The sequence below is a fragment of the Plectropomus leopardus genome, chromosome 4 (genome assembly GCF_008729295.1).
Source record: "Plectropomus leopardus isolate mb chromosome 4, YSFRI_Pleo_2.0, whole genome shotgun sequence".
Lineage (NCBI taxonomy): Eukaryota > Metazoa > Chordata > Actinopteri > Perciformes > Serranidae > Plectropomus > Plectropomus leopardus.
The window spans coordinates 11,322,094-11,344,133 of NC_056466.1; the positions used below are offsets into that span (position 1 = coordinate 11,322,094).

Here is a 22,040-nt window from a genome sequence, read left to right on the forward strand (position 1 = left end):
TTCTAACTTTTTTTTAAAAAAAAAAAACAACTAATTTTCATTCTCTTAATTTTCTTTAATTTCTTCCTTTTTTTGTCATTTCTTCTTTTGTTGCTTAATGCCCTCTTGCCATGTTTTTGAAAAAAAAAAATCGAGCCAATTTGCTCATGTTTCAAGTGGTTAAACACTGTCATCTGGCACTCAGATATGTGAGAATGCTTGTGTTTGTGTGACTTGGTGTGCATGCATTATTATTCACCAAGACAGATACCGACCTCATTCTTCACTCCATTGCAATAATATATTAAACATTTACACCCCATATAAAAGTGAAATCCTTCATAAACCTTTGAGCGAAATTGATATAAATGCTAAAGTAAGTGGAGACCAAATGCTATGCTCTTCGCCTGCTAATTGTTGCCTGTGGGCTGCATTCAGTCCAGGTAGCATCTAATGTAATTGTCTCATAGATCAATTTGTCATGTCTACACACAGAAAAATGTGCCGTTACACAGTAGATGTCAAGCTTTTAGAGCTTGTGCATAATTTATTGTTACAAAAGTTATTTTAAGTCTGTTACAAATGTAGCATACAACTATCTTTTCTCTTTATCTCAGTATGGTGCCCAAATATCTGGCACACCTAGAATTCAGCACAAAAGAGGGATGTCCTTAGTGTGCACAGGGGGAAGCCCCACAACACCTCTTTATAATGACCTGAGGGGGTTGTTAAAGTTGTACTTTAGTAATCCCCATGGGGTGCTCAGCTCCAGTCCTTAGACCAGTGCCTTGGTCAAGGGTAATGAAAGGATAATTCCTGTTACCTAATGTTCATGTGTCCACTGGTGTGTGATGAAACTAGGCTACCTTTATGAAAGCTATGTGAACAAAGGGAGGACATTCTGACTTCCACCACTACGCCATTGTGCAAAAGAAGTTCACAGGGACATTTTGTCTTTTGAGCTTTTTATTTACAGGTCACAGTATTAAGGGAAAAACAAAGAAACTGTTAGTTTACATAGACCATGCAGATTGTTTTACTGGCAAGTTGGAATAGGGCTTTGGAATTAACATTCCGTTGTGATGCCTTGAGGGTATTTCAGTGCCTAGTGTGTCATAGTAGTTGGCAGCTGGTGTTTGTTTATATGTGGCGCAAAAGACGCTGGTGCTCCTTTTGGGTACATTTCATTGTATATTTATGTCTGAAAATGTGCATTGTGTACAACCCATGGCAGCCTGACAAAGGATGGAGTAACATTACTATTAAAGTTGCAAGAAACAGGGGTGGATAATAGAGTTAACATACAGTAGTTTTGAAGTTGGATGTATCCTGAAGCAGGCTGCTCTCATGCACTGTTTGCATGTTTTCCTACAAGAAGTGATGCACCAAAATGTGTACCTATGTAATGTAATCATGAGGCATTTTGGAAGGCTGTGATCACTTGAACACCAGGGGAGGCTGTGCGGGTCATCCACTTATCAGAAGGTTGGTGGTTCGATCCCCGGCTGCTCGAATCCACGTCAGAGTATCCTTGGTCAAGACATTGAACCCTAAATCACTCCCAATGGCTTTTCCATTGGTGTGTGAAGGTGTATAATGTTTAAAAACTAAGTAGCTGGTGTCACCTTGTATGGTAGCCTCAGCCACCTTTGTGAATGAGTGAATGCAGTATAGTGAACAATGTGGAAGCGGTTTGAATGGTTGAACTAGAAACGCAATTAAGTCCAATTACCGTTTGTGCTTAAACAGTGACAGAAGGTACGAGGGTAGCATTGGGGTTGTGGATGGTGTCATACAATTCTCAACTTCCCATTAAGACTGGTGTTCTGAATCACTTTTTTTTTGCTTACATCTAACGTCTGCAATCTCCTAATGAAACTGAAACTACATACTCAAAATTAAAAATGCACTGATTAAGAGATATCATTACAATAGATTAATACATCAGAGGAGTGCCATTATTAATGAAAGTTGAATATATTAACTGATACTCTCATCATAAAATACAGTGGAGATTTCTAGTTATTTCAATTAAACTTGAAATAAATCATAAAAATATCCTCCTTAATAAGGCATGATAGTATTCCTAAACATAGTTGAAGTGATTTTGTGATAAATCTTGACAGGTAAGCCAATGTTCGGCAGGATTTGACTGTGGTTGCTTGTTTTGTAATTCACTATAGTTGATCACCCTAAATAGGTACTGGCATTTATATATTTGTTTGTTTTAGGTGTCCTACTTGCTCAATTTAATCATTATGTACTGAACAATTGACATTAATAATAATATTAATAATAGAAAATCTTTAGAGTTCTTTTCAAAATCTATGTTACAAAGCAAAATATAACTGACAGGCCACAAAAACATCCAGTTAATAATAATCCAAATTACACATGTATACAACAAAAATTTCCCATTATCAAGAACTAATAATCGTGCCAATGAATTTATATCCACAAGATTTAATTCAGTCTAAAAGACCTGAAAACTGTGCATTGCAAATAAAATGGTGTCTATATACTGCTTTGCCTCCCTTAGAGAAAATGCTTCTCACCAGTGTCTCTAATTGTATACAGTTTACTGTAACATCGCATGAAACTGACCAACTTGTTTACCTTTTCACTGGCTGAAGTTACAGCCTATATACAGTAAGTCTTTGTAAAAACAAAACCCATACAAGCTAGCATTATGTAATCCATACCATGGCATTATGTAAACTGACCACAGGCAAAATGTACAGATAACGAGATCTCAGTAAATATGGCAGATCTGTTGATGTGATGGTACAGGATGACGCCTCCCCAAGCCCTACACAGCAAGTAAATTAAAAAAAGCAATTGTTATCACATCACAAGGCCACTGGATTCAGAACTGCGCCCTTGATTAAAATGCAGAGTACTGTCCCTGGCAGCAGACAATGGCAGCTAAATCCTCTGACAAGTGAAAAAATTCTCAGCCTCACTTCCTCTCAGTCGTCTTTGTGCTCGTGTGTGTGTCTATGTGTGTATTTTCCTCAGTGTCTAACTGCTTAGAAATGTTTTTGCGTGATTTACTCCAGCCCAGTAATTTCAAACCTAGAAATCTAGAAACCACTCAAAATCACCCTTTGTTTACAAAGTCATGAACTTGTGGACAAACTGCGGAGACCCAACACTGTGGATGGTGCCTGTCAGAAAATTCTGTGTAGCTAAAAAGCCTTCAATTCAGGGGAATGATTTTAACCTGTAGCCATGTTGTCATCCTTGATAAAATAACAAAAGCGTTACCCAACATAATCTGTAATTTTTTAATCTAAATAGCCCAAAATACGAACAAATTTTACATTTTCAGCCCCACTCGCCAGCCTTTTCTGTAGCATAGTGTGCAATCTGGATTGCATTCTTTAGGTGTTGCTTTATTGTTTCAGTCTAACCTGAGTGACAAAGCACTGGCTACATTATCTATCGGCATCAGTCTATTGAAGTTGCTAAGGACGGGGACTAGGAATCGACATTATTCATCATGTCATTCTTCTATCAGCAACTGTCTGCTGCAGCTGCCCACCTGCACCAGAGCCTTGTCGACCAGATGGGCCATGCATAATTAAGACAATAACCCTCAGCGGAGACCTGACCCTGTCACAGCATTGAAAATAAGGCTGGCCAGCCCAGGGGCACACTTCACCCTCCTTGTGATGCCTACAAGTTCCTGCTATGCTGCTCACGCACTAACCTAACTATTATTGCCAGAGCATTCGTGGTGTTACAATTGCCAAGGTTTTCCAAAAGTATTGCTCAGTTTTCAGGAAAAGTCTGTAAAATATTATATGCGCGTCCTTGTGACTCTATCATATTTGTCATTGTTTGTTTATTGACTTTCCTGCATAGAAAAGCTCATATTTACTTTTAATATAAATATATATTCATGTTCTTTAGACACTCAGTAGTTATCACTGGCATCATTCTCATAGCCTTCACCTTTGCTTGAAGAACATTGACACTAATTTAAAAGATTTTTACACAAGATGAACACAGTGATGTGAACAGTTTTACAATGCAGTGCAAAACAGCACATCAAATCGCTACAGACTCAGTACAAGAGTAAATTAACATTACAAAGGCCTTCACAAAGGTATTTCAGACCTAATGGTTGTGATTGCACGAAGTGTTCCATCTAATTATGTACACCCATTGTAAATGTGTTGCACTTTAACAACATAAGTCCTTCATCCCATGCTACCACATAGGTCCCATGTTCTTCTGAATGTTGTTCTGAATGAACCTTATCTCCTAGAACTTGCATTTAAATGTTACTAAACTGCTGTCTTAATCGAGTTGTTGTGGCAACATAACCGCTGCCTGAATTATGTTCAGAGACAGTTTTTCTCTCAGGTGACTAAACACTACATTCTGGTACTGTGTATGCTTGGCAAAGGGGTGGTTAGGGAGGATGGTTGGGCTTAAAGAGTGCAAGACTTTGACACCACAACCTTGAGTTCTTGAACAGATTTCTGCCTTAGGTTTAGAAAACAAAGGCCATTTGGTTATGGTTAGGGAAATATCATGATTTTGGTTAAATGTTAATGTTAAAAAGAAGGTAGTAAAAAAATATTTATGATGTACTCACTACAAGCAGATACTGTATTGCAAGATTGGTTTTCTTTGGCAGAACACAACTGCAGTAGATCATCAGCAAACATTTTGCAGATGTGTTTAATAAAAACATTTTTGCGACTTGCATGGTACGTCAATTAGCAACATTTCCACATAATGTTGATAGAAATTTTAGTTTGTTCAGCATTACATTTCTCTTTTTTCTATTAGAAAATAGATCATGGTTTGAGTTTAAATAATTTTGTTTTTCACTAAGCTACCATAACTTTTCGTATCTCACATGACATAGGTGACATATGTCACATAGCATAAGTTAGATTGTTAACATAACTTAGCACTGAGTTTTTGGTTTCACTTGGGACACAAACAAGGGTCTTCTGGATGAAAGTCCCGTGTAGATTTTGTCACTCTTAATGGTAATTCTGCATTGAACAAAAAAAAAAGACTCACATACAGAGATGCATACATTCTATATAAATATGGAACAGAGCAGATGACGAATCTCTCTGGTAAATTTCAGTTACCATGGCTGATCATTTGCTATTTGGTCCTTCCCATGTAGCGTATGAACATTTTGCAGCACCAGGCATCCCTTGAGTTGCCAAACACATAAATTAGGGTGTGTGGTATGTAAATAAGGGACTGTTGCAGCATGTCCTTGTTTCCACAGCTGAATCAATTTATCAGTCCGTGATCAAATCAGTGCTCATTTAGATGCTGTGCGACAGTTTAATAAATCAGATGTAGAGAGGATCATATGTCTCTCCTAGTGCTTGAATCTGTGCTGTTTCCAAGACGGTTTGATGAATGACAGCCAATATTTTCAAGGATGATGTCTACATGTCATTTTCCTGAAAATACTGCTTGGACTCGAACAGCAGTGACCATTGTAGGAATACATTTTGTAAGTCAGCTTAAGGAAGAGAATAGATGTCCTTTGAAAAGACATCAATCCCCAAACACCCACCATGACAGTAAGTCCTATCCCCTAATCCATCCTCACGCAGTGCACTTACATCATGTCCAGATATTCTGTGGCTTTACTGTTCCTTATTCCTCGTAACTAATAGCAGCAACAACTCTGTTAGTGGCTTGTGCCGCTGCGTGGCTGGACTGATAAAGCCCACATGAAAGGATAGTGGGAGACATAATCATTTCACCAGTTCAGCCAGCTCCAGCAGTCTTTGAAGTTGCTGCACCCTGGATCATTACAGCAAGGGAACACATTGTTGTCTAGCTCTGTACAGTATATCTGTGTTGTTTGTGGACACAGTGGCTGTCTCTACGGTGGGCTCAGTCACAACAGGCAGTAGGTATGCCAGCGTTATCATGCTATCATTAACATGTGTTTATTTGATCCAGTGCTGGCTACAGTTTGCTGTCAGACTTAAGGCCATTTTTCTTCCCTTTCCTAAACCACCCTAATCCCTGATTAGTGCTACCTACACACAGCAACCCACCCAGAAGAGCGGCTTGAGTCATCATTATCCCGGTTTACAAAAACATGCATATCATTCTTCCTTGCCCCGGCTATTCCTGACAACCACCACCTTCACATTGATAGCAATTGGCTGCCAGCTGTGGTGAATGGTCACATTATTTGAATAATTTAAAAATATTCAAATTGTTTTCCTGTGCAGTGAACTATGTGAAACCTCTGTGTGTGATGGAATTTTACCAATATGCGGCAGCGTCTACAAGCTTGTTTTCTCCTCAGTCATTTGAGTTTCTGGAGCAGCTGTAAAGTAAAGTTAAGAGGTCATGTAGAGAGGGGTGGCTTTGAAACCATCAGGCGAGCAGGGGTGGAATCTGAGGCAGTGTGAGGGTGGCGAATGTTTGGACATGACAAGTCAGTCTGTTCCCTTGTTTTTCTGCCTCTACACATTTTTACCTAGAGCCTGTTTATACCTGTTATTGACATCCATCTTGGATGATCTGATTGCAAGTGGACAGCTGAAAGTCAGTCTGCCTACACCTGGCATCAGAATGTGTCTTGAGTCACCTTTTGTTATCGCATATCACTTCCCACTGTCAATGTAAATAAACACTTGAATAATTTCTTTTTGCAAAAACCAAATGCATTGCTATTTTTAACCTGTGGGAGGTCTGTCTTATTTTATGAGGTTTGTCATACTTAACAGCTTACAGCCATTAATATTGAAATTCTATAAAATCTTATTTCACTGTGGAGCTGGGCACAGCACATTGATTCCCCAAACCCCTCTTTGCCCTGCTTCTCTCTCTCTCTCTCTCTCTCTCTCTCTCTCTCTCTCTCTGTTTTGGGAGGGGGAGTTTTGAGCTGTGCACAGTTGGTGACTGTCTGTCCATACAACACAGTGACAGGGCTAACTGTTAGCATCACATGGCTAATATTACGGTTAATGATAAGTCGAGCCATTTTGGTGATGGTGTATTCTTGTTGGGACCATTAAATATCTGCTGCGGTGTTGGTTTGTACTAACCCTGCAGAAGTTGACATGACCCATCACTGGCACGGGAGGAGAGTGTCTTTCAATGTTGCATCTACCAGCAGCCAGCAACACAAATTTGCTTATCTGCAGGGAGTCAACAGGAACATTATCTGGGTAGGTGGTCTTTCAGTGTGGCCAGGACACATTACTGTACACACTGCTGAAAGAATGTGAAAGAATGTGGCCTTATGTGGCCCAGATCACCTTTGAGTATGATCTGAAGGATCAAGATGCATTGAGGAGACATTTAGTGTGTTAACACCTGTACTTAGAGCTGTCCCACTGTTCCAATCACCCAAGACAAATGTTAATAGTGGATGTAAACACGGCCTTAAATTCATTCATGAAGTTTGTTTCTACAGTATGTATGTCTACATAATTACATTTGCATAAAATTTACCTTTAACATATTTTGATTAGAATGCACAGCACACATTAAAATCTTCAGAAAAGTACAGAAATGAACATGGGATTGCTCAAAAATAACTATTTTCTTACCCAACAATATGAAGCATGAACACTTATAGAGGTATTTTAGTTGGTTCATGTGATACATATTCCCTCTTTCTTCTAGCACCTAATCATAGGTTGTGAAAACTCATGCTGTCACAGAGCATAAAATCTGACATCCATCCGTATTGACATGACAGCCAACGTCAATAAACAGTGTTTACAGGAGACATGGATGAAACACTGTGAGGATATTCTTCTTTGAGGGTGTCTAGCGTAGACATCATTTTATTAGAAAATTACTTGAGAATTCGACCCTCACGGCTGACACTAATATCTATTTTGTGTCCATTGTCTCCAGCGCGGAAATCCCGTAATTCATAACACGTCATTGTTTAGTCTGATCCTCTACAGAGCGTCAGAGGATGATGCAATGCAGGAAAGAGAAAATGATGATGAAATGGGATTATGTCTCCTTGTATTAAGAACAGGTCCTTGAATTGGATTGACCTACAGTAGAGTCTGTTTCAGGTGTTCTCGCCGATCTGTTGCATTTGACTTGTACTGAAGCTTCGCTCTCTTCAAAAACAACCCCAGAAAGCTGCGTCATGTTTGTGCATGTGTAGGCAAGTGTGTGCGTGTGATAAATTGACTTTTTTTAAGCTCTGCGGTGAAACAAAAGTACATCAATGATACTCAGACCTCCTTCTCACCCCATTGACTTGCTTTTTTTCTCTTCACCACCGTTCTGCTCTCATAGATATCACACCACTCTCTTATTTTCTCACCCTCTCTAACCTATTCTCAGCCTCTCCCTCCCTTGATTCTCTTCTCTCCTGCTGCCCTTCCTTCAGTCCCTCCCTCGCAAACTACTTGCTATTCAGTTCAGGGAGGCTGCAGGCAGCATTGCTCTAGCTCCCCATACTGCTGCTGCAGGACTAGACTTTTTCATCCCTGGCTCTCTCTCTTTCTGTCTGATAACCAGACATTTCCCCTCACTCCTTTTCTTATTCTCCTGAAACTATGTACCTAAAACCTTGGCTTAGAGCCCAACACGCTTAATATTTAACCCTCCCCCTACTCGTCGTGCTTCTATTCTTAAACCCCTGCATCGCTGCGTGACGTCCCATTACATGTAACTATGTACAGAGATGTTTTTTTCAGGAATGCATGAGATGAGTAAGAATCAGTCAGACCACATTTTTTCCCTTTTGAGACATTTCACATTGTACATTCAGCACTGGCATTTTCAAACCATTTTAACTCTTAGGATGACTTTTGTCTTGGCCTTAAATGTTTTGCAGGAAAGTGTCTTTTCAAGTAGGCCAACCTTTTTTTTCTGTCAGAGTTTCTGTATCTTAACGTGTTGGATACATCTTCCAGGCATGCCTTGAGTATTTTGTGGAGCCCTCAAACATCCTTTTTATGTTCCAGTGTTACCTCTAAGTTTCTGTCTTAGTGAGCTCAGTCACTGGCATGCCTTTATTTTTCAGGCTTTTTTTGGGATACTTTCTACTTCTTCCTACTACTGTAAAAACAGAAATATGGAGGTTGATAGTTTACAGCCTCCTGGTGCCATTGTATTGACTGTATTGAGAAGGATAATAAAGTCTTTATAACGTCTGTAACCTCACACTGTGAGAACTATCTTCTGTCAGAGAATTCAAATGGCAAATTATCCAATAACAAACTTAACATTTGGCATTACTACTTGTCATCTCTGCAACAATACTTAGGGCAGTATCTCATCCATCTATAGCGAACTGTCTGAAGTGCATAGCACAGATGCATTTGGGGTGTGTCTAATTCCACTTTGCTTGTTAAACGGCACATTATCAGGATGTGAAGCAAAGCACAAGCAGAATAGGGGTTGTATTTAGTCCCTTAATTAGTCATAGGTTTATTTTTGGTGCTACATAAATTTAACCAGACTGTAATCTCAAAATTCCTTTAAAACCCAAGTGTTCCTGAATCTGGCACTCTGCTGTATAAGGTGGATTTGGCAAATTGGAGAAACAAGCACTTTTCTGCTGAGAGTTATCCAGTAAGAGCGATAATATCACTGCAGCAAATATTTCAGAGCATTAAAGCCACAAAATTAAAAAAAATGTGTGGTTATAAATTTGACAGAGGAAACAGAACTGATCTTTTAGCTCCTAAAATATAAAAGCACTTTATGTTGCTCCTCGTGCGTAAACGTGCACAGTGCCTCTCTTAATGGGGTGTCAGACAGCAGCAGCTCTGCTCTGCTCTCTGCTTTGTTCACATTTTAGAGAATGTTAATTGATTTTTTTCCTCATTAATGAAGTATTACTCCGCCCACCTCAGTCCATCCATGCATCCCTGTGCAAGTAACAAACAGAGTGTGCGCATTGTGAACCCACCTATGAAGGTGCATCTTAGCTGAGTCATGCACCCTTGAAAGAAGGAAAATACTGTGCCATTGACTTGCACCAGTTTTTTGTTGGTCTATGGTGCAATCATTCCCTGCTGCCTGGAAATAGCAAAGTGCCATCAATGCACCTGACCACACCTATTTTGAAGACCCACAAGGCCATGGGCGCACAGATGGGCTCAAGTAAATTTACTCTTTACGCAATGTCATCGCTGGCCGTGAAATTGATAACTCTGTCAGCCTGAAACTAGTGATGACAGTTGCTCTGTGATGTAAGACAGGAGCCTTAATTTTTAATCCCCAAAACCTAAATTTCTACATTATGCCAGTATAAAAGATAAAATGTGCTTCTTGGTTCCATTATAATCTTTTTCTGGTAATTAAACAAAGGGCAAAACGTGACGACAAGAGGAAAGACACGCAACTAGATGTCCTTTGCTCTGCGTCTGTCTTTGTTTCTGTTTACTTTTTGTCAGTTCCTGCCAACGCCTCTGTCACTGCTGCAGTTTCTGTTTCGTGCCTTCTCGCTCTGCCCTCGCTGTTTTCCTTTATTTATGTCCAGTCAGATTTTTAGTTGTGCTCTTATCAGTGTTATATAAACAACCATCTTGTCCAGTTTGTATGCTGCCATCAGTAAATATCTAAAATAAGCTCCATTGGGTAATTTAGATTTGCTCCAACACCCAGCCAAATTCTTGTGATAACATTATGTTAACATATGCAGAATTGGTGGGCATCCCCATGTCCTTGTGGTCCGAGATGTGGACCATTGCAGTATTCCCAGTTCAATTCTGGCTCAGGACCTTTGCTGCATGTCATCCTTGTTGCTCTCTTCATGTCGACTGTCATTCACTACTGTCATCTCGAATAAATGCAACAACGCCTCCCCCCAACAAAAAAATGATGTTTGGAAAAAATCTTGTCCTATCAGCTCTAGTGCATTTGGTCCATACAAGGTCTTTGCGATATAGTGTATGTACATATCAGCTTATTCTTTAATCGTAATTTTTATTACCCCGTTTTGTTATTATGTTGCGTCACTCTACCAATTAACCATGTATTCATGCACATGGGGTGTTAATCCTTTATTCTGTGTTTACCCCATCCTAAACAAACTGCTCATTTCGTACTTACGATGTGCTTGATGATAAGCCAGATGCTTCCTCTCATCCACAGCCTGCTTGACCACAGATGCTAATAGCCAGTGACAGGCCCTCAGTCTAAACATGAGCCAGTGTAATGAGAGGAGTAAGCAAACGGCATCAGCCATTAAACATAAGAGAGCTTGTGCCAGGAGGCACTCCAGCTCCTCCTCAGGCAGCGCCATCCTCGGCTGCATTAACTCTAACTTACAGGAGACTGCCAGGCTCAAACAGCAGCGTTATAGATACTATGGGCAACCATGTGAGAGGAGAAGAGACATGAAGCTCCTGTATAAGCGGCACGTGGGAGGTTGGCAGTTCACTGGCTTTCCTGAGGCTCTACAGGAGCTCTGGATACTTATTCATTCTCCCAATGCAGAATTTTAAAAGGTTTGAGTGTGTGAAAATATACAAATGTATGTGTGTATTGTTATGCATTATTGAAATCAAATTATGAAATACTCATTTAAGAATTATTGTTATATTGTATATGGTCACTTAAGAGATTATTGACCTGATATAAAATTCTTTGCTTATTTATAGCTTGATAAAAATATACTTTATTTAATCATTTACTGATGATTTAGTAACAGTTTAAAGCTACAGCAGGTATCTCTTATAACAATAACTTTTTGTCATATTAGCTGAAACAGTCACTGTAAACTGACAGTAGTACATGAGAAAGATAATCCGTAAAAATGATCAGATTGCTCTGTCTCCTCCGAGTGCTCCTAATGACATTTGCAAAAATCCACCATGCCATCCTCAATGGAAAAAATAACGGCAAAACTCTATGTCAAGATGGACGTTTTTTTTAAATCTATTTGCTCCTATAATTACTTAATTTAGAAAGTGATACCAAAGTGATAAGATGCTGCACTGATTTTATTGGTATGTCAGCCAAAACAGACATGTGTCTCTTTTAGCATATTTTTTAAAAATCTTCTTTTATTTTATATTTTATTTTTTGAAGACTCCTCTCATCTGAATACACATGTTGGTATGATTTATAATGTGTATGTTTGCAGAACCATAAATGGTTCTTATTTCTTTTTTTTGTATCTACTAAAAAAGAAGCTAATTCAAATTTGAATTAACACTTTCTCCACCGTGCCTGAACAGAAATACCCAATCAGAGCCCAAAGGAGTCTGTGGTGCAGTCGTAATTACTACTTGTGGACATGCTGCATAGTCCCCTTACATGCTCTCACTTAGTCAAGCTTAGTATCTTCAGTGTGCTGATTCAAGAGCTTTGTAAACACAATGGCTGAGAAACAAACAAACAACAATGAAGAAACTGACCACCCCTCCTTTGCTAACAAAAGCATACATGGCAAAGACAAGTTTAACAAAAGCAGGCTACTTGGAAAGTGAAAGCAAACTTTCTCTTCAGTGTTCCTGTCCCATTTACTTGTCTTGTATGTACTTTGTCATGTACACTGTTGTTGGCAGCACAGTGTGTGCAACATCAGTAATTTACTCTACATTAGAGACTTCTCCTTGGTTGTTTTCATTCAGGCATGGTGGATTCTTGCAAATGCCAGTAGGAGCATTAGGAGGAACCTGATGAAATTATATGTTTCACGTACTACTGACAGGATATGGTGACAGTTTTGGCAAAAATGACACTTTTTTTTTTAAACTAAAATGACCTACTGCAGCTTTAATCCATATGTTTTGTTAAAACACTTCAGAAAACAAAACAATGTTTTTTGGTAATCCAGGTGAAAAAAAATGTTTGAAATTTGATCTCAAAACTGGTCGCCATTACAAACATCAGTGGTTTTGTTCTGGACTCCAGCTCAGTTTTAATAGGCTGGATGAGCATTGTATGAGCCCTCCTCAGAATTGTAACTGATGTGTATAATTTGTGAAACATAAAGGATAATGAGTTGCATGTGGTGCACCAGGAGTCCCAAGGACAAGGATTGAGAGCCACTGCCTTAGGTCATTATCACTTTCATTAAACCTCATTAATAAAAAAGAAAGTCTGGTGTTCAGACCTATATGCATGCCTTTGAAGACATTACATAAACAGTATGAGACTCATCTGTTAATCAGTGCCTACAACAAGATTTTTCCACATGACTGAAGAGACTAACTTTTCATTCCCTTATTATTTCACTGTAAACAGCTGCATGAAAGAAAAAAAAACTTGTTTTCAACAGAAAATAGCAGAAGCACGTAAAGCCCCGGGAGGCAAGATGTAAAAATAATGTGTCCGGTCAATGTCATCCAAAATCTTGTGTACAGTGAAACGCTGCTCACCAATCTTCAGCTCCTAGCTCTGGTAGAACACAAATAAAGGTCAAGCTATGACTGCACCCTGCTGCTTTCTTGCTAAATCAGTTTTCTGATCTGTGTTGTGGGAGGTGAAAAACAAGTGCAGCTAATCGTGCATTTTTGAGTTACTAAACTTTTATTCAACATGGACTGTAAATGTATTTTACAAGTCATACAGATGCGTAAAACAATGAGACTTTTTCATATCAGTGATTGTTTGGAGACCCAGTTATACCAGATCTAAAATTTCTTTTAGTTAGTCAATCATTCAATTAGTCTCAAAGCTTCTCCAGCTCAACAGATACATCATATGTCAATAAATAACTTTTTGTAAAGCAGTAGTGGCTAGTCTGCATGCTGCCCCCATGTCTACATGGGTTTCCTCCTGGTGTTTTCTCCCTCGTTGAATGACAAAGTGAATTGGAGACTCTTAATTGCCTGTAGATGTGAGTGTGAGTGTGAATGGTTGTCTGTCTTCATGTGTTAGCCCTGTGATAAAATAGCGACCTGTCCAGGCTGGCTGTATGCCCAACGTGAGCCAGGGGAGACACAATCCCCCCACAACCCTGCACAGGATCTGCGGGTATTGAGGATGGATGGATGGATGGATGGATGGAAGGAAAAACAAAATGACATATAATCTTTCCACATTTTATCTCTGCAGAACAATAATCAGCTAACTAACCTGTTTAAATGTGCATACACTTGTAACTGACATTTCTGTGCTTATTTGCTTCAGCACTGCATTGTGCATGTGCTCTATATCTATCAGTTTCCCAGGGGGTTATAATGGCTATAATGAGATTATGATATGGCATCTATTTCTGTACCATGTTGCTCTGTCATCTCACTTAGTAAAAAAGACGGGGAAAAAAAACAATTCTAATCGGAGCCACTCATCTGGAAGTATATTTTCCAGCTGCAGGCTTTGTTGCGTGTTTTCTTTCTCAGTATCCTGTAATCAAACTAGCTGATAGCCACCGCTGCACCTCTTTAAGTTCCACTTAATGAGAACAAGTCAAATTGGCCCATCTATGGCACTACAGCTGAGGGAGCACAACTTATCTTAATGAGGATCTAGCTACCCATTATCAGCTGGTAACCCGACCAACATGTTACCACTATTATCAACCCCCACCCCCAGGCTTTCACATACACAAACACTTTCTCACCCTTTCGTTATCAGCTTGCCTTCCCCTTTAAGCCGGCTGCAGACAGTGTAACCACATTGGACAGTAATTGTACCTCTTGCTCCTGCCTAATTGAATTGACAAGGAGCCGGAATTGATGTCATTTAACACATTGATCTTTGGAGACAATGAGACAGAATGCCTCATGCAACCCCCCTTTTTCCTCCCACCTGTCTTCTATTTTCTTCCCTCTGATTCATCTGCACATTCCTTTGATTTGCCATGTTATTGCCGATGAATTACCAGATTCATTCCTCACTTCTTTCACCATCACTCCGTTTCAGCATTTTCTCGCTTTTGTCATTTTTTTATTGCATTAGTTTCGAGGCAGGTACAGAGACATGGCAATAAAAAACAGAATTTGGTCCAATTAAAGAGTATATTTTCTCTTTAATGCTTCAGAAATATATTGATCGCCTGCATTTTCATTAAGTCTGTTGTTTTTGTTAAAGCCAGAAATAAATGCTCTGGACTTTCATTCACATAATACTCACAAATACCATAAAAATAAATACAGATTGTCTAGATCAAGAGTTTAAAGAACTCCATATATTGTGTTCAACTGCTACTAGAATACATTTAGCTACAAAAACATGTTTATTATTAAACCCATATATTCAATGTATTTGAAACAATATTTTCAGCCAGAACTGTGACGGTTAAAGATATATAGTTAAAAACAGTGGTCCGACCTTTCTGCTGTGCTTATATACTTTGTGGCTTTCTTAGGAAATTTGATAAACCAAATTCAGCAACACTGGATTACTGTGGATGGCAATTGCAGTAAAACACATTTTAGACAACAAAAAGAAATTCATACTAGCACTTTGTAGTGGACTTGTAATATGCATAATATGTAGACCGTGTCTACATGTCACGTTCTCCCTCCATCTGCTGTTTATGTTCCACAATGTCACTACAGAGATGTCAACAAATGTACGTGTTGGGATCATGCTACACATGGTTATGTTTAGGCATCAAAAGCACATGGCAGCCAGCAGGAATATCAACAAACTCACATGCTGGCAGGAATGGTAAGGTTTAAGCAAAAGAGGCACATGGTAAGATGTAGAAAAAATCCCATCATGTCCAGATGGGAAGCGTACACCAGACTACCACATTAAAGTCTGAGATTTGTTGGACCAATCTACGCCCCTCCCACTCACCCTGTAAGCACCCTTGCGGTCCTTATATTGCGTAATTTCCAGCAACGCTTCTGCTTGACACCTATCGTAAACAAACATTGTGATTTGGTGTGTTTGGGTATATTTTCTGTAGCAGAACTAAGAACACCACAATAAAATAAAGCTGATTTTGGTCTAAAAACTTAGAACATGTTGTAAATTTGCAAATTGTAAAAATTGTAAAATTTTAAATTCAGGCCCTGCCTCTTTTACATTTCAAAAGAAAATGGAAAACCAACATACCTGAAACCAAGTGCTTCATTCTTCAGTGCATTATGCAGCGACTAGTGTATGTCTTATTCCACCATTACAGGGTCAGAAGTGCAGTGAAGCAGATTGCACTGCAGTGCACCATTGAATTACACAACTTACTTTGCGAGGGCCTGAGAGAACGAGGGCCCTCAGCCGTTCCACCAGCATGCACCATCCACCAGCCATCTCCTGAGTGGGCAAGAAAAACTCCACATGCTACTGCCTCCATTACCCTGCACACTGGATGCTTATTTTCAGGCACCCTCCTCTATCTTCCTCTCCCCAGCTGAGAATGAATGAGTGCACACCGGGGGGTGCAAAATAATGGATGGGGACAGTTGGGAACAATGTCTGCGAAACACCACGGGGACTTGTGTTTACCAGACAAAACTGAACATGCACATTCCATTATGTGGCAGTCAAAAACTAAGCAATCAATGTTTCTGTATGGGAGACAATTGAATCAACAGGCAACTGTGTTGTCAAGCTTTTAATGGCTGTGAATTTGAGAGCGGAATTGCCTGCGCATACAGAGCACACCTGGATGGCAATGTAGGGAAGTCGAATAGTTTCCCAGATAAACACCACAGACACACAAATTCAATAATGTGGCTCGGTTTGTCTCTCTCACTTTGTATCACACACACACATACGTGCACACAGCACACACATACATGCACATATCAAAGACCACAGTTTGGATCATGCCGGGCTGAATATGAGCCTGACGCATTGACTAACCTATGATTCATCATCCTTGTGTATAAAGTTTGTGATGGGGGATTCATGCGTAGTGTTTTTAATTGGGTGCTTTATGTTTTTGCAGCGAACCCAACATGAGCAATACATTTTTCACTGCGTGCTGAAGCAGTTTTGACATATCAAAGCACAAGCGTAATAACAGTATAAGGAGAGCATATTTTTAGTAATGGTAGCCTTTTTTTGACTTACTGTAACTGTCATGCATGTTGCACTAATCTTAAAGATACAAGATTATACAAAGAGCTGCAGTGAATGTTAGAAAATATGCTCACCAATAACTACTGCTGGGTTGTCAATTGGAGGTCAAAAAAACAGGTGATGGGGGTTTTATTCCCTTCAGACTGACATCACTGTGCTGTTTTAATCTCCTTAAGTCAGATTAAAGAGTTCAGAGTTTTGAGAAATAAAACAGCTGGGATTTCTGATTCCAGAAAATGAAAAACAAGCACACCAATTTTGTTTCACAGTGCGTCTATTTAATGAGAGCTGTTTGTGTCATGGGCAGCCTGACCATTTTCTCCTTCTCGCAGTTCAATTAAGGCTGTCGGTTATACATAAAATCATGTGAATATATTTGAAGTGTCCTCGGAAAAAAAAGGTTCAAGTTAAGCCCCTTTTTATTTTTGGCGGTGAACATCTTTAATCCTATGCGTCCCTCTGGTGCCTTAATGACACATTAGGCTCTTTAGGCAGCACAATGACTAATGTTGTCATGTCCTCTGCTTTGGCATAGAAGAGCTTGTCTGTGCATGCACATCAAAGTGAGAGTGCTTGTATGAATGTGTGGCACATAATGGAAGGCAACTGAATGTTATCCTCATTTCCTCTTGTCCCAGACGTCAATCAATGATTCTTTAAAAGCCTTTTTGTGTATGTTTCAGAAAATGATTTTCGAATATAATGAAACCAAATGCATAGTAGTGTGGTTAAGGTCAGGTGTGTTTTTCTTTGCTGGATTTTAAACACATTATGAGAAGCGTTTTTTTAGTTTGGTGCATTGCTCTGCAAAGATGACTGCATTGTGTGATTGCTATTAGAAGAGAGGGTGACTAACTGTAGTATGAGCTGGGAGACAAATGACTCATTCCTAATGTTTAACATCCATATGAAAGAAAAAAAAACTTGTGCTATATGAGCCTTGGACAAGGGCAAGCAAGCGATACATTAGTCCAGAAAAGGGAATCATATCTGTTTTTATGGCTACAGGCTCTTTTTCATTGAACAGCACTTTCACGTCAAGTGACCTTGCACACATGTGAATTCCCCCGCAGCGATCACCCGCATCGAAACGCATGTCGAGCTTGGGAGTGTGACAAATCCAAAATGAAGAAATTGCGAAAAGATTGCGGCTGTTTGTCCTCAAGTTGGTGTCTCCTTGAATGTCAAGTCTTTTGTAAGTCAAGAGAAGAGAAAGTGGGTTTGGACTAGTTGTTTAACTTCCTGAAGTGGTGCCCGCTCACTGACAGTTACATCACAACTGACGTTCTTTGCTAAAGCTCACGTACTTCCTGAGCCAAATAGAACCTCAAAGAAAGAGCTCAGGTTGTCAATGTCACCATGTTGTGGGCCTGAGTTAACATTAGCAGCCCTCCCTCACTGCTCTCTCTCACTGTTTGATAGGAGGCATATTCGGGACTAATGTGGAAACAGTGGTTTTACAACGTGATAGTGACCAAGGCATTGAAATTGACAATCAGTTTCAACCTTGGGGGTGAGTTTACTATGAGGTGGGCGTTTGATGGGGTCTCGTTTAGTTCTTGGTGACACGGAGATACAAGGCGCTCTGTTCCACTCAATTATCAAAAGGGCAGGACAATAGTGCAGCAACAGAGAGATAAGCAACCACATTTTGTGTCTCATTAAACAGGATAACGACTAAATAGCCCCTCTACTTAAAGCCCTGTTGTTCTGTGGTCAGTTTGCCTCAAAGAAAACCTCATTTAAGGATTCAGCAGGCATGAATGAATGGGGAATACATGACACCAGGTATGTGTTTTTTCTGAAAAGGCTGATGATTTTTGATTTTTTGGTTGTTCGTCTTAGTGCTATGCCGGGCAGAACTGTCAGATGGTTGCCTGGCAACAACGCAACTAATTTTGTATGCTGTTATTGCTTTGACAGAAGATCACCGTGTCTTACAATCTGTTGATCATCCTGCTCAACCATGTTTTTCTTCTCTGCAAAAAGGAAGTACTTTAATAAAAGAAGCCACAGAAGACATTAAATCAGCAGATTTGATTGCTTGTCTTTTTGTGTTGACTTGTCAAAATGAAGCGCAGCATTTGCATACATTATTTGCATACATTATTCGCACCATCCAGAAACGTCCTCTCTATAAAAAGGATCAATATCATGTTTATATAAAGCTCAGTCTTCAAAAGAGAAGGGCGAGCCACACCTTTTTCATTTGTCAGTTGTCGAAATAAAAGGACAGAGTAATTAACATGAATGATTGTTTATAGACCTTTAATTCGAGCAGCGGTGGTATTTGACTTCATGAGGTAGCTGATTGAGAGGACCTGAGGGAGGGTTATCAGCATAGCAGTAAATGTAGCACATTCCTCACTTCTAAGATGGAGCACAGTCTTTAGCTGTGTCCCAATTCCCACACTCCTTTTCATTTCTAATGTTGTTGTTATCCATTAATTTTACTCAGTTACCTTACTTATGCTGGCCTTACACCAAACGACTTTTTAAGCGATTTTACTGTCACAGATGAATTTCCAATGCCAAAGTAAATTTCTTAAGAGTTATACCTCAGTTGGTGTGAGCTTCCGTGATCATGATCATTTGGTTTAAGGGGGGTCATAAAACTCAGTCTGAACTGTCTTTAGTCAGTTTTCTAGTCTTTATGTTCTGACAAATCATAACATGTTAAATATTATTGTCAGTTTTTTGTCTTGGCTAATGCAAATACTAAAGGAGAGAGTTGTGGAGTTACCAAGAGTTTATGTTTAATTTGGCTTGTGTCTAATCCATAAACCAGCACATATTTTCATGAGACATCTTCATTTTTGAAACAATTTGCCTCCCATTTCAACGGTCTTCTCCCTCTAGAATACATATAATACAAGAATACAATAACAAATAACAAATACATATTCTGTATACAAATTCTATAGATTTTAGTGATACTGAGTGATACATATGATGCCTTTTATCTTGTGTTTTTAGAGTTCTGTGTTTTTGCAGAGATGTAAGAAAGTGTTTATATGTTGTATTTCTTAAAAAGAGTTCGACATAATAAAGGAATCTAGTTGTAGTTTGCAAAAAAGTGACTCTGCAAGATCTCCAGTCTTTTCAAAAAAGTGTGTGACAAAACGCTCACATTGTCTTTCGATGTGAGAGGCTGTCAGATCATGGTAAAAGACAAGACAGCCCACTGTCAGTGGTGGTGGTTGTGGATTTTGGGTGAAGAGTTGTAGGCTTTGGCTCTTGTCTAGGTGCCTCATCTCCCATTCTCGTTCCATTCCTTCTTCTTAAAATATTTCCAAAGTCTTGTAGTGTATGGTAGGTTTGTAAAACGCAAAGGGTTTAATTGAAAAAAACGGACATACTGTATAGTAAGTATATCTTTTTCAACCCAGATTGCCTATTGTATGCTTGTAATTAATGCAGCAAAAATTTTACAAACTTTAAGCAACCAGACAGTTTCCTGCAGTCATTCAAACTTCAGTCTTGTTTTGACAGGAACAGAGACTGTAATACCCATAGTCCTTGCAGAGAAATTAGGGAACATCCTTTATCATGCTGTAGCAACTCATTAAGTGTTATGCAGTTATCTGTTTAATAAAGCAGTGACAAAACTTTTCATTTATCTTTGTAAAACTTAACCTTTATTCACATATGGTACATTCAGTACAGCACCATTTGAATTTTACCACTTCCCACTGCCTGAGACACATGTATGCGTTTCTCTAGAGGGATCAGAGTACCGTATCATTTATATGTGTCCTGGAGCAGAAGTGGTTCACTCCAAGACACTGACAGCATCTTTATAACCTCCAGGCTAAGCTGCCATACCAAGTCAGATAGTAAAAGTGAAAATCTAATAACTGGAGTTGTATAAATCACCCTACTCTTCTCCATGGTTGCAGAGCAAAACAGTAGAGCTTGTAAGTGGTAAATGGGGCGCCCAGGTGGCATAGCGGAAAGTGGAGCCTCTTTCTTGGCCAGGCGTCTCAATGAGCACAATTGGCAATATTTCTGTATGAAAGGCAGCACGAGATCCTGTCCTAGTTTCTGCTTGTTAACTGGAGAGTAGGGGAAATCTGGAATAGCGTGAAGCTCCGTGCTGCTCTCCCAGTGGAGCTCGCCCCCTGTCAGGTGAAAAAGAAGCAGTTGGTGACTCTGTGTGTGTCAGGTGGAGCACATGGTAGTCTACACTCTCCTAAAGTCACCAGTAGGAGTTGGCAGTGACAGGAAGTGCTTCACACAGGGGAATTGGCGACAACTAAATTGATACTTGCCAGATAGGGTAGTTGCAAAGAAACATATCAAAATGTTTGAGTCATGTTTTCACTGACTGCAGTCTAATCATGGAATGCTTGTAATGTCAACACATGTTCAGTGACAATGTGTGTTTTCAGAATTGGCAGTTTACAATTAAAATACCCCATAGGATTTGGTCAAGTCACTTCAACAGGGAAACACTGTGAAATATACAGTGCAATGTTGGGAGGCAAACAGAAAAGACTTTAATGGCATGTATTTGTAAAAATATGAACTGTAACTGTGTTAACATAGTGCTTTTGTTTCCTTTCACAGACTGGCAGGAAAGAGAAAGGTGACCCATTGAACTCAGCCATCGATAAGATGACCAAAAAGACCAGGGACCTGCGCAGACAGGTGAGTGTGTCTTTCATGCTACATCTCAGTCTCTTTTATACACTGTATCTACCTGCTTAAATTAAGTCACTTTAAAGGTTTTTTTCTGATGTTTTGTTGTGGTTTCGTCCATCTCTCAATACTTTCTTACCCTACTTGTGGTACACAGCCCCAAGCCCATTCTTTCCTACTAAGGACTTTAAAAACGTAGTCGTTTATTTTTTAAAAAGGCTAAATAATAACCTCAAACAGCTGGGCACTGCAGCTTCCAGCAAGCACTTTTCGAAAGGGAGTAAGCATTTGTTTGGGACTTTTTTCAGCCGCAGATTCTGTGCTCTAATGTTTATTTAGAACGTGGGGACAGTTTATGTGGATCTTTTCAGATAAAAAACTACAGTGCCCTAAATTTTCATCTCAGTCAGAGAACATGTTACACACAGTGGCACACAAGTGGTGGGGAGCCCTAATACAAATTGCTGCCCCCCCCCCGGCGAAATAATTGGAGGTTGAAA

The 22,040-nt window shown here is 39.5% G+C and overlaps 1 protein-coding gene across 1 annotated transcript in view; it reads left to right on the forward strand.

Moving 5' to 3' along the window:
• ctnna2 (catenin (cadherin-associated protein), alpha 2) overlaps positions 1-22,040 on the forward strand; it is a 393,163-nt gene that overhangs the window by 257,328 nt on the left and 113,795 nt on the right. Inside the window, exon 8 of the mRNA XM_042485341.1 lies at positions 21,469-21,549. Within this exon, the coding sequence (XP_042341275.1) occupies positions 21,469-21,549 (81 nt within the window). The remainder of the gene's footprint in view (positions 1-21,468; positions 21,550-22,040) is intronic.